This window comes from Crinia signifera, chromosome 5 (assembly GCF_055691185.1).
Source record: "Crinia signifera chromosome 5, ASM5569118v1, whole genome shotgun sequence".
Classification (NCBI taxonomy): Eukaryota; Metazoa; Chordata; class Amphibia; order Anura; family Myobatrachidae; genus Crinia; species Crinia signifera.
The window spans coordinates 53,792,089-53,803,651 of NC_139221.1; the positions used below are offsets into that span (position 1 = coordinate 53,792,089).

Consider the following 11,563-nt stretch of genomic DNA (forward strand, 5'->3'; position numbering starts at 1 on the left):
TGTAGGTGTATGGCCATCTTTAAAGACAGCACATGATAATGCAACTACATAGGACCTTATTCTGTTTGATTCATTCGCACGCACATTCGCCGGCACCCGTGCGAATGGCAGTCCCACGCACGCAGTCATGCGAAGCAACGCCCATAACACATGTGAACGGGTGTGGTCGCAACGCCACACAAAGTGGAGTGGACTCCAACTACCCGCACACCTGCGTGCTCGTAAGCACATTCGTGTCAGCGCAGGATCATGCACTGTGCGTGCGAACACTCTTTGTGGTTATTTCCATTTGCAACTCGGACCATACACACACAGCCAAACCATCCTCAACACTATAGATAATTACATCAATTCACTCACTTCATTGTGTTATAGCAAGTAATTTTCTAAATGAGTGGCCATAAAAAATTAGCAGGGAACCATTTATTAGATGGATGTGTTTTTTTTTATGTATTACTTCCACAACTACATTAAAATATATGTACCCTACAAATGTCCTGGATATGAATGTCAAAAACACATCAGTGCCTTTATTATATTAAATGTGTAACAGTTTGTTAAGCGAATTATATTAAGATGTGGCATATTCGCACACATATATTTTAGATGTTAAGCATTAAAGGGATAAATGTGTGAGATATAATAATGTGCTTACCGTGGCCCTGCATTCAGTAGATGTGGTGAGTTCATTGGTTAATGAGAAATACTTGTATGGTGCATGGGTGAGTAGTGTGTGCAGGTGCATGGATTTTAGCTATTAAGTGTAGTGATTGGTGTTGCGAACGTCGGTCCGCTAAGCTCCAGCCCTGCAAGACCTAAGAGTCACTTAGATTTGAGAATGATTTTCATTCCCACTGCTGCGAATGTATGCGCAATGTTGCAAAGCCAACACCCAGCACTTGTGGTCAACTCCCCTTGTATACACCCCGATTTATGCCCATTTTGCCCTCTTCAAGGCTACGCCCAAAGATACACCCACACCACCACCTTCATTTTATGCCTTGCTTGCAAGCGTATTTCTGTTCACGAGTCTGCACGGATGATCAAAGTTGCACACGCACAATGAACCTCAGCCTTACGTGCGAATTCGCATGCGAAAATATCAACCAGAATAACCCCCATAGCCTCATTCTCACCTGCTCGCTGATACAATGCTTGCGAAATACATTCATGAAGCGGCTATAGCTCTAAAGACCAGGAGCGTGTCAGGATGTATTTACAAGGTATCATATATATGATAGTTTTTATTATACATAGAAATTACTGTGCTTTTAATAAATAAATAAATACAGGATATTCATCCACAAAACAATACATAAAAGTTGCCTTAGTATAACAGCCGTTAGGGGTTTGAATTAGTTTTTTGCCATTAACATTTCATATGTAGAAAGTTCTGGTATTTACTTTGGTTGCAGTACTCATTCGCTGTAATACACATTGGGTTATTTAACAGCATTGCTCTAAGGAGTTAATGTGCACCAAAACCAATCAGATTCATTTATTTTATTAAGGGGAAATGGAATATAATCAGTGCCTGGGCAGAAACTCAATTCTTTAAAAAAAAAAAAGGGTGGTATTCAATTGTTATATCACGCCCGATCTCCCGTCTAAATTGGCAAGAGGTCACGGGACCATATTCAATTGATGTATTTTTTTTTTGTGCATATCGCGCTCATTATGGTCAGGTTTAGTCATGCATTCGCCCATTTCAGGTCACCACCCCCGGGGATAGCAAGCTGAAATGCTGGTGAAAAACAATTGAATACCACCCATAGTATCCTTCCTGGTTTGTTTTATTACACAAATGCACAGCGGTTAGAATTGTTGTCTCACAGGAATAAGTCATGGGTACAATTCTCAAGCAGGGCCTTATGTGTTTAATTTGTACATTCTCCCCGTGTCTTTGCGTGTCTTCTCCAGGTGTTGCAGATCCCCCCATAGTCCAAAATCATGGTCATAGGTAATAGGTTCAAAGGCTGCTGTCACAAATGGAACCTAAACTATATTATGTTACAGGCTGTCTCTTGTCTCCAAGATTTGATGAATCTGCCCCTCAAGCTGGGTACACACGGGGCGTTATATCGCTAATGAAATGGGCGATATTGATAGGTTCTAGGTAAGAAATGCATAGTTCTGCACAGATACAGTTCTCCATAACATGGCATAAATAAATAGAAATAAATAGATTAAAGCACCTGGTTCTATCACCAGATTTAGTCCTGTAGAATGTCTTACGTCCCAGATTTAAGTTACATATAATATCTGCTATCATACAGTATAATTACATAAATAATAATAAAGACACAAGATGAAATAAATACAATTGGCACAGTCAAAATAATATGTGCAGGTAGGGTTCCGGCTAGAGAGACGAGTGGATCTGCATGTGATATCGGAGCTCCTCCAGTTCCAGGAAGATCTGTCCACACATTGTACAGTTGAAGCCTTTTTCCTTCATGTGAGTGCGGCGCACGTGGCTGTCGTGGGCTGCATGGGAGGCAAAGGCCTTGCCGCAGTGTTTGCATTTGAAGGGCTTCTCACCCGAATGCTGTCGGATATGGGTGCGGAGGATACTGGATGCTGTGAATGCCTATGGGGACAGGAAGACGACATTAATGTTTCTCTAGCATAGTGTATTGATACGCATACAGTGGGGGCCATTAAAATGAGAAGAGTTCACAAATATATTGTGACTGGCAGCAGTGCTGGATTACCAAGTAGGCAGAGTAGGCCCGAACCTATGGACCACACATTTTAGGAGCTCTGCGACAACGGATCAAAATAATAATGATTTGATTTTAAAAGAATATTACAATGAAGCTTAATTAACAGTATTAATGTAATGTACCCAATAACAACTTAAAGTACATAAATCATGGACATCAGATTCACATTACAGTTCTCACATCGTAAACTGTTGGCTGGGGAAATTAAAATCGTATTAGGATATCATTTACAAGGCAGAAGGGGGCGTGATTTTGACTGCCTAGGAGTCCCCACAGGGTTAATCCCTCCATGTTTGATGAGGGTTGATGTGAAAACTTAAAAGACTGAGGGTGAAATGTAATAAGATAAGAGATTCAGAAAGTGAGAGATTTGGTACGAAATCTTCAGGGTTTTTTTTTAAAGCGGCAATCATTTACATTGCAAAATCAAACTGGTTTTGCAGTGTAAATGATTGCTGCTTTAAAAAAAAACCTGGAGATTTCTTACCAAATCTCTCACTTTCTGAATCTCTCATCCTATTACATTTCACCCTAATTTTAAAGTACATACAGAAATCATTCTAAACAATTTTTTTACTATGCACCCATGCTACGGCAAAGTTTTGCTGGCATTTTGGTGTGTATAGGTGCCAGCAAGGGCATAACTACCATAGGTGCAGGGAGTGCAGTTGCTATGGGGCCCAGAGCTCAAGGGGGCCCATCTTTACTGTCTAAGTAATATGTTTTACATACATTTATCACCATCAGTTGCTAAATAGGGGGTCCTTAAAAACTTTTGCTATGGGGCCTATGAATATCTAGTTACGCCCCTGGGTGCCAGAAAAAGCAAATGTAAAGGTTTACTTAAAAGTTCCCATATATCTTCATTTTAATGGATGTATTCAGTATTTATCATAGAAGTTTTGAGATTCACAATTTGTTGGAGAAACCAATGCAGCCAACTGTGGGAAGGGAACAGTATTTTGTGCACAATCAGCAGCATTCATCCAATGAAGCCTAGGGCAGGACAAACACTGGTAACTGCTCACGGTACATACATATCAATGGTATCTCTTTGTGGGGTCTGTTAGTATTTTACATGTATATAAATATAAGGAGTGTTTGAGAGAATAAGCAGGTGACCGTGGGCAGGAGAAGGCTTGCCTTACCAGTTACATTGTACTGGTTTACTCTTTATTTACTAATACTAATACTAATAGCTCCTTACACTGAAACCAGTAATACAGGTCCAAAGATGGGCTAAATCATTTGGAAATTTAGGTTTTTCAATATATCTTTTCCTGAATAACAAAAGCATCTGTATCAAATGTAAATGAGGAGAAAATGTAAAGGGAAAAAAACACACATAGGTTTTATTTTCCCCATCAGAATTCATTTGCGATGCTGATTAGAAAAAACTAATTTGAATAACTGGAAATATTGCATTGCTTTCCTTATTTAGTATTTGTTTCATTACAAACTATCTCCACTGGTGCTGAGCAGCAGAATACAAATGGTGAGATTTAATAGGATGAGAGATTCAGAAAGTGAGAGATTTGGTAAGAAATCTCCAGGTTTTTTTAAAGCAGCAATCATTTACACTGCAAAACCAGTTTGATTTTGCAGTGTGAATGATTGCCGCTTTAAAAAAACTGGAGATTTCTTACCAAATCTCTCACTTTCTGAATCTCTCATTGTATTAAATTTCCCCCATAGTGTGACTATTAGACATCAATCAAATACAATGATTGTTAGATCATTACATTTATTATATTTTATTCAATGTAAATTGGGATATACTGTAAGTTTGCATTTAAAATGAGACAAATTGTATATTGTTTAAAATATGCAGTAATGAAATGATTGTTAAAGCCGGAGTTAACATTATATTTAATGGAAGATTTTATTGTTTAGTTAGTACAGTGGTATGCATTTTCTTTTCAATAAGCAGGAGTCAAATTATAGACATTGCTACATATTGCTAGGTAGGAAGGTGGAGGAGTAACATAGTAACATGGCAACATAGTAACATGGAAACATAGTAACATAGTAACATAGTAGCTGAGGTAAAAAAAAAGATGTATGTCCATGTTTTAACATTGACTAAATAGGGATTATAGTTTATACCCCTGAATGTTTTTATCCAATTTCAAACTTATTTTAAATGTGCTCAATGTGTCTGCCTTCAACACCTCCTCTGGAAGAAGTTCCATACCCTTACTGCCCTGATAGTAAACAAAAAACCCTTTCCTTTTAAGTGTATGGAATCTTCTCTTCTCTAGTCTGAACGCATGCCTACGTGTCCTAGTCTCTGACCTTAAAGCAAAGAGCTTTCCCGAAGTGTATTGCCCTCTGGTATATTTATACATGTTAAGCACGTCTCCTCTAAATCGTCTCTTTTCTAGTGTAAACATTCCTAATTTGGCTACTCTATCCTCGTAGCTAAAAGACTCAATGTTGTAGTCTGTCTTATTATGTAGAAATAATAAATTCTAAGTACAATTATAATAAATTCAACATTTGGTCATTTACAGCAGTAGCATATCTGGCAAAACAAAAGGCTTTGGCTATCTAAAACTACTAAGATGTGACTTATGGATGTTGCAATGGGCCACAACATCATGGTGTCCCAGTGGTGGAGCCTTGCACCAAAAGCTCACATAGAAAGCCATGGATATGGAGAGCCTTGACCAGCATTAGGAGGCTGCAGGCCCTTCAACCTTAAAATTTATGGTTGCTTAGTCAGATGGTTACCCTACATCAGGCATTTCCAAACTATGGCCCTCCAGCTGTTGTGAAACTACAAGTCCCATCATGCCTTGCCATAGTTTTAGCATTCCCTAATAGCAAAACTGTGGCAAGGCATGATGGGACGTGTAGTTTCACAACAGCTGGAGGGCCATAGTTTGGGCATGCCATCCCTACATCAACCAGTGCTCCTGGCAAGAACCATTATTGCAAACCAATTGTTACAGCCCTGATTTAAACCGATACCAGGTAAAAACAACTGAGATATTAGATGGGCAGGAAACAAAACAAGAAAGAGAGATGTGTAACAATGTAACGTACCTTGTTGCAGTACACACACTTGTAAGGTCTCTCCCCAGAATGAACTCTCATGTGCTTGTTTAGACTGGAAGACTGAGAGAAACTCTTCCCACAAACTGTGCACTGTAATAACATAAATACACCACGCTTAGTGACCATTGTCACTTCTCTAGCAGACACTAATACATTTACTGACAGTCAAGTAAAACAGAGTCATTTCCAATGAGTAAGAAAACTAGTAAACACATGCAATACAAGGACATAACATGTGTATAGTAGTTTGGGCTGAGTGAGTTTATAACACTCCTACCCCTTTATAATCATGTGATACCCCAAGTATTAATGTGTCATTGTAATGGGACCCCTGATGTCAGAGTGCCATTGTTCCAGAATACCAAAAAAAGATCTGGAACATTTAGGTGCTCAGATTGGGCACCACTTTCCCAGATGTTGCCGCTTTAATTTTTTAGATATGTTCTTGAAGGCCAAAACCACCTTTATAGCCGATAATGTGGAGGATACCCAGTAGCGCCTTCTTCTCATTTACCTGTATTATGGTGGCACCTCCACAGACATCTCCTCCTTTGTGCTATTGGCTTTGTAGTTTCTACCAGGTCCCAGCAATGGTTGCCCAATTCAAGAGTACACAAGAAGTTGAGTCTATGCCAGCTCCACCTTTTGATCCCCACACCAAGCGGCTGATTCGTCATTATTGGCAGGATTATACTGAGCCAACTGGTACATTAAGGTGAACAGGCGGTAGCTGGACAGACAGATTTCTTTTAGGGACCTGGAAGAATCATGGGCCAAGGAGGGATGGCAGAGGATGGACACTAGTAACTTCAATAATGTGGTGGGGAGATAATATTTCCAAAAACCTCATTAGACTTTAACAATGTTACACTTTCAAAATACATAACGCCACTATATAAGGTTTTTAAAAGGAGAACGTGTTCTGTAAATGCTATTACAATGAGAGACAATTAGGAATTAAAGATGTTCGGGTCTGTTCATCCTGGTTCTGGTGTCCTCTTGGCTCAGTGTATTAATGTGAGGAAGAACCTATTATTGATCCTAGACACATCTCTAATATTACACACAATGCATTAGTTCAAAATATGTGTAAAACACTCAAGAAACTCCTCTCAGCCAACTGAACTGTTAAATAATGTAAGCCGGCCCGTGAAATGGAAGTGTGTCTCATTCAGCCAGACCTGGATCTATTTCAGTTTACAAGCCTTTCAGATCTAAATAAGGGGCCTGAAGCCAAACCCCACTGAGATAATGGCAGCCACCCGTAACCAAGCTAAACTATTCTGTTACAGACAACAAAAGAACATAAATCACAGTATTCGGCTAAGATGTGGCTCTAGGAGATGTTGGGCTAACTAGAATACTGGTGCTCTAGAAAGCATCTTTGTAACAACAGCAGCACAGTGGTGCTGTGGTTAGCAGTGCTGTCTCACACAATCTGGAGTAAGGTTTTTGACTGTAAACTGTAATATTGTCTTTATAGCACGCATAATAGGTAGATTCTATATAAATATGAGTAAATACAATACATATGTGATGCTGAAACTTGTGATCCACGAGAATGACAGGTGCACTCAAGCTGCACTGAACCTTGTCTAATTTAGAAACTCAGGGCCAGATGTATCAAGCTTCAAAAAGTGATCAAATGGAGAGTGATAAACATCCAGCCAACCAGCTCCTACCTGTTATGCTACAGGCTGGGTTTGAAAATAGCAGGTAGGAGCTGATTGGCTGGCTGTCATCAATCATCATTTTGTGTAGCAATGGGGACAGAAACAAATAGCAATTAACTGACAGAGCGTATGAAAGATTACCCACTAGAATAATGTCCAGGTATATGACAGTGGGGAGGGTGATCCCTAATGCTACAGAGAGTCAGTACTATAGAACAGTCAGTACTAGCCAATGGTTTTGTTTAATATTAACCAGTTGGATTTATTCATACATAATAACCCTTTGAATGTCTTTCTACTGGATAAAGTAAATTATCATTACTGACCCACAGCACTGAGGTCATAGGCTAGATTCCCGATTATGGTCGGTCTGTGTGGAGTTTATATGTTCTTTTAGTTTGACCCTGCTCGCAAGCTTACAATATACATAAATATAATAAATAGATAACTCACCTTGTGTGGTCTGTGCTTCTCATGGACATGTAAAATGTGAATCCTCAGCCTGTCCCTTTTCTCAAACGACCTCTTGCACAGGTGACAAGGGAATTTCCTGTCCCCCTGGTCCACGCAGCGGGTGTACTTGAGGTGCTTGTCCCGGTAATATTTGTAGGCGAAAACTTTTCCGCATCTCTCACACTTGTAACCATCTGCGGATTCTGCACAGGAGGCGAGAACATAGCGGTTATCGGCAACTGCATGGCAATACAATACTCCATCTCTATGTACACATAGTAATTACTGGTCAAACATAGGACCATCCCTCTTCCGACGCGTACTATAGTATTTACTATTAATGTATTAATGCTGTTTGCTTTCTGTATCTATAAGGTTTTGCGTCATTTTGTAAATTTGAGAGAGAGAGAGAGAGAGATAGAGAGAGAGAGAGAGAGAGAGAGAGAGAGAGAGAGAGAGAGAGAGAGAGAGATTGTACACTGGAAAGGATGAGAGGGGGATAGGGGAGTGGATACTAGGAAATCTATAAATTGAATATATTATATTCCGATAATTGATAACGCATTGCAAGATAATTCGTTTCCAGATAACCCTTAATCATAATATGCTCATGTCAATACCAATTACCTGCATTTACTGATCTGATAATTATATTTTCTTGTAGGGATTAATGTATATGTTTAAAGAAACCATCATGTACCTGTCAATAGCAGATCTCACATTCTGCCTACCAAGAGTAACACAGAGGAGAACCATATCCTATAATTCTAGTATTAGTAACCTGACATTGGCAGCATAAAGGGGACACATGCGGGATTTATTCGCCATGATCGGGATTACCTTCAGGTTGCTGGAAGAAGGGTTTGCCCTCCTCTGTGCCTTTCAGACTGACCGGGATGCCCAGGAATTGCAGGTAGCAGTCTCCATACCAAACCAGCAGCTCCTGTCTGGGGAGAATCTCCTTACACGTCTCATAGTAAATCTCGCCCTCACTCTGCACCGCGATCAGGTTCTGCTCCTCCGGGAACCTGGCGCAATTCACCAGGGCCATCCAGTTACCAGCAGACCCCTTCCCGTCTATGAAGTGGCTGAGCCGGCCCTCCTCAAAAATCTAGGGGAGAAAAAGGACCTATTGTTACCACCAGATCTGGAATGGGGGGCGAAACAGCTGGATACAGGGAAATAAATTCATTGTGCAGAAGAAGAAGGAGAAGAAGGAGAAGAAGAAGAAGAAGAAGAAGACGAAGAAGAAGGAGAAGGAGGAAGAAGAAGAAGAAGGAGAAGGAGAAGGAGAAGGAGAAGGAGAAGGAGAAGAAGGAAGAAGAAGAAGGAGAAGGAGAAGAAGACCATATATAATATTATATTAGTATAATAATAGTAGTAGTAATAATAATAATAATAATAAATAATGTATCATAATTATAATATCAACAATACTAATAAGAATACAAATAATAATAATAATAATAATAATAATTTACCATAATAATTATTATTCATATTGTAGTAGTAGTAGTTACCATAATAACAATGGGAATATCATCAACAACAACAACAACAACAACAACAACAATTATTATTATTATTATTATTATTATTATTATTATTTGTATCATTATATCTATGGAGCAACAGATCGTCTGCTACACCTTACAAAGTAAATAAACGGAACCAGTCCAAACAGTACAAAACTTTGCAGAATATTGAACACACGCCATATAATACAGGCTGAGATTTTTCAATGCAACCGCAGCAGACGAATAGTAGATTAATAACTATGATGGAGATAGTGAGCCAGTCATTTTTTGTTATTATTATTAGAAAAAAAAACATATTTTTTTTTATCTATTACTATATTTTTTATCTATTACTATTACTATATTTTTTATCTATTACTATTACTATATTTTTTATCTATTACTATTACTAATACTATTAGTAAAACTATTACTATTATCATTAGTGAAAATAATAATATTAATAATAATAAAATCATTTGCATTCCATCCAGTTATGTGAGACGCATATTTCTCTGCCCCAGTCAGTAGTAATTAGATGGTGACTTTATTTGCCGTTGTCTCATGTACAATACCATGTATTATTATTTATAACTTATCACTTTATGAGGAATTAGAATGAGATTAAATGCACTTGCCTCCCACATTAGGGAATTGTCATCATAAGTCTTTATTTCGCTTGTATTAACCACTTTTCCCTGAAACGGACCGAATTTCACCCCTTTGGTGATGATGTTGGTGCAGAAGACCCCTGATTTGGGGAAATCCGCATATTTCGTTTTCACAACCGCTAATCCTGAAAAATAAACAGAAACATTTATCATTGAACGCGTTCTGCCGCCTGTAGTATGTACACCTGTGATCCACACCACCCTAGTATATGTCTATATATATATATATATATATATATATATATATATATGTACTGTATATATACCTTCTGGTAACTGCAGGGCGTCTCTGTCCAGCATCTGGGCATCCATACCTGCTGGGAAATGAGGGTTCTTTTAGGGTTGGTAGGAAAATAATTGTATCTGTTTCGTGTTTTAGGAAAATACCTGAACACTGACATGGGAATCATACGATCAACTAATATGACTCGGGAAATGGGCCATAATGAGTGTTATATATTGTACGTGTTCACCTGTGTTCAAGCAGAAAACAATGGAATAGTATTTACCCGTAGTGTTATCTGGGATCCTGAGCCCAGAGATGGCCTGGGGGGTAGCCTGGTGGGGACGCTTCATCTCCGACCCACAAGTGTATCCATAGAGTACAGTGTGTAGGTCATCTTCTGTGAAGTGGTAAGTCCTGCTAGATGCCACCTCCAGGCTTCCCAGACTCAGAGGGGGACCTTTGTTCCTCTTGGGTTTGGGGTTGTCTGGGGTAAGTCTTGGTCCCAGCGGTTGTCCATTAGCACGGGGGTCTTCCTTGGGGCATAGGGCAGACTGGTCTTTACCATAGATCGGATAAGATGCGGGGAGGGGGTTGAAGAGGGGGTCTACGTTCGGACAGTCCTGATTCAGGTAAGAGGGCAGGTTCCTGTAGTTTAATTGTCCCAAGTGTGAAGAAGACTTGGTCACCAGTCTCCCCAAAGATTTCAGAGGGTTAAACATGTCATGGTGACTGGCCAGAATGCCAAGGTAGTGGTTGGGGTGCATAAATGTCGGGAAATAAGAGGCTATGGAGGTGCTGCTGAGAGCAAGATCGTCTATAGAGAAGTGTCTTTCTGTGGGAGCGGGGACGGTGCTGGGTATAGACAGTGCCATTGGGCAGGACCGTCAGAACCAGGGTGGGATGTAACTGTCTGAAAGGTACAGAACAAATAGTATTATTATTATTATTATTATTATTATTATTATTATTATTATTATTATTATTATTACTATTATTACTATTATTAATAATGTATTTATTTATTATTAAATCACAATCTGCTATATTATATGCGCATATCCCAAAATCACTGCACAGAAATACAATAATGAAATGTAGATAAATGCACAAAACCTGGAAATGTTAGTGCCAACAAACTAAATGAATGTCATCTTTATAAATAGTAATATTGAACGAAATATGTGTGTCTATGTCATTTAGCCGGCAGAAGTAACGATAGATAGATAGATAGATAGAT

The 11,563-nt window shown here is 39.0% G+C and overlaps 1 protein-coding gene across 1 annotated transcript; it reads right to left on the reverse strand.

Annotated features, from left to right (window-relative positions):
* Nucleotides 1–2,362: 2,362 nt before the first annotated feature.
* Nucleotides 2,363–11,198, reverse strand: PRDM14 (PR/SET domain 14). Its single transcript, XM_083186231.1, has 7 exons — nucleotides 10,610–11,198; nucleotides 10,367–10,417; nucleotides 10,068–10,225; nucleotides 8,753–9,023; nucleotides 7,913–8,115; nucleotides 5,775–5,876; nucleotides 2,363–2,590 (listed from the first exon to the last, which is right to left on the reverse strand). The coding sequence occupies exons 1-7, from the start codon at nucleotides 11,196–11,198 to the stop codon at nucleotides 2,363–2,365; spliced, it is 1,602 nt and encodes a 533-aa protein (XP_083042357.1).
* Nucleotides 11,199–11,563: the final 365 nt, after the last annotated feature.

Coding starts and splice junctions, on each gene's coding strand:
- PRDM14 (XM_083186231.1), bottom strand. CDS start 11,198: ATGGCACTGTCTATACCCAGCACCGTCCCCGCTCCCACAGAAAGACAC. Junction 10,418..10,609: donor GATCCCAGATAACACTACGG/GTAAATACTATT, acceptor CTCATTTCCCAG/CAGGTATGGATGCCCAGATG. Junction 9,024..10,067: donor ACAATTCCCTAATGTGGGAG/GCAAGTGCATTT, acceptor TTTCTCCCCTAG/ATTTTTGAGGAGGGCCGGCT.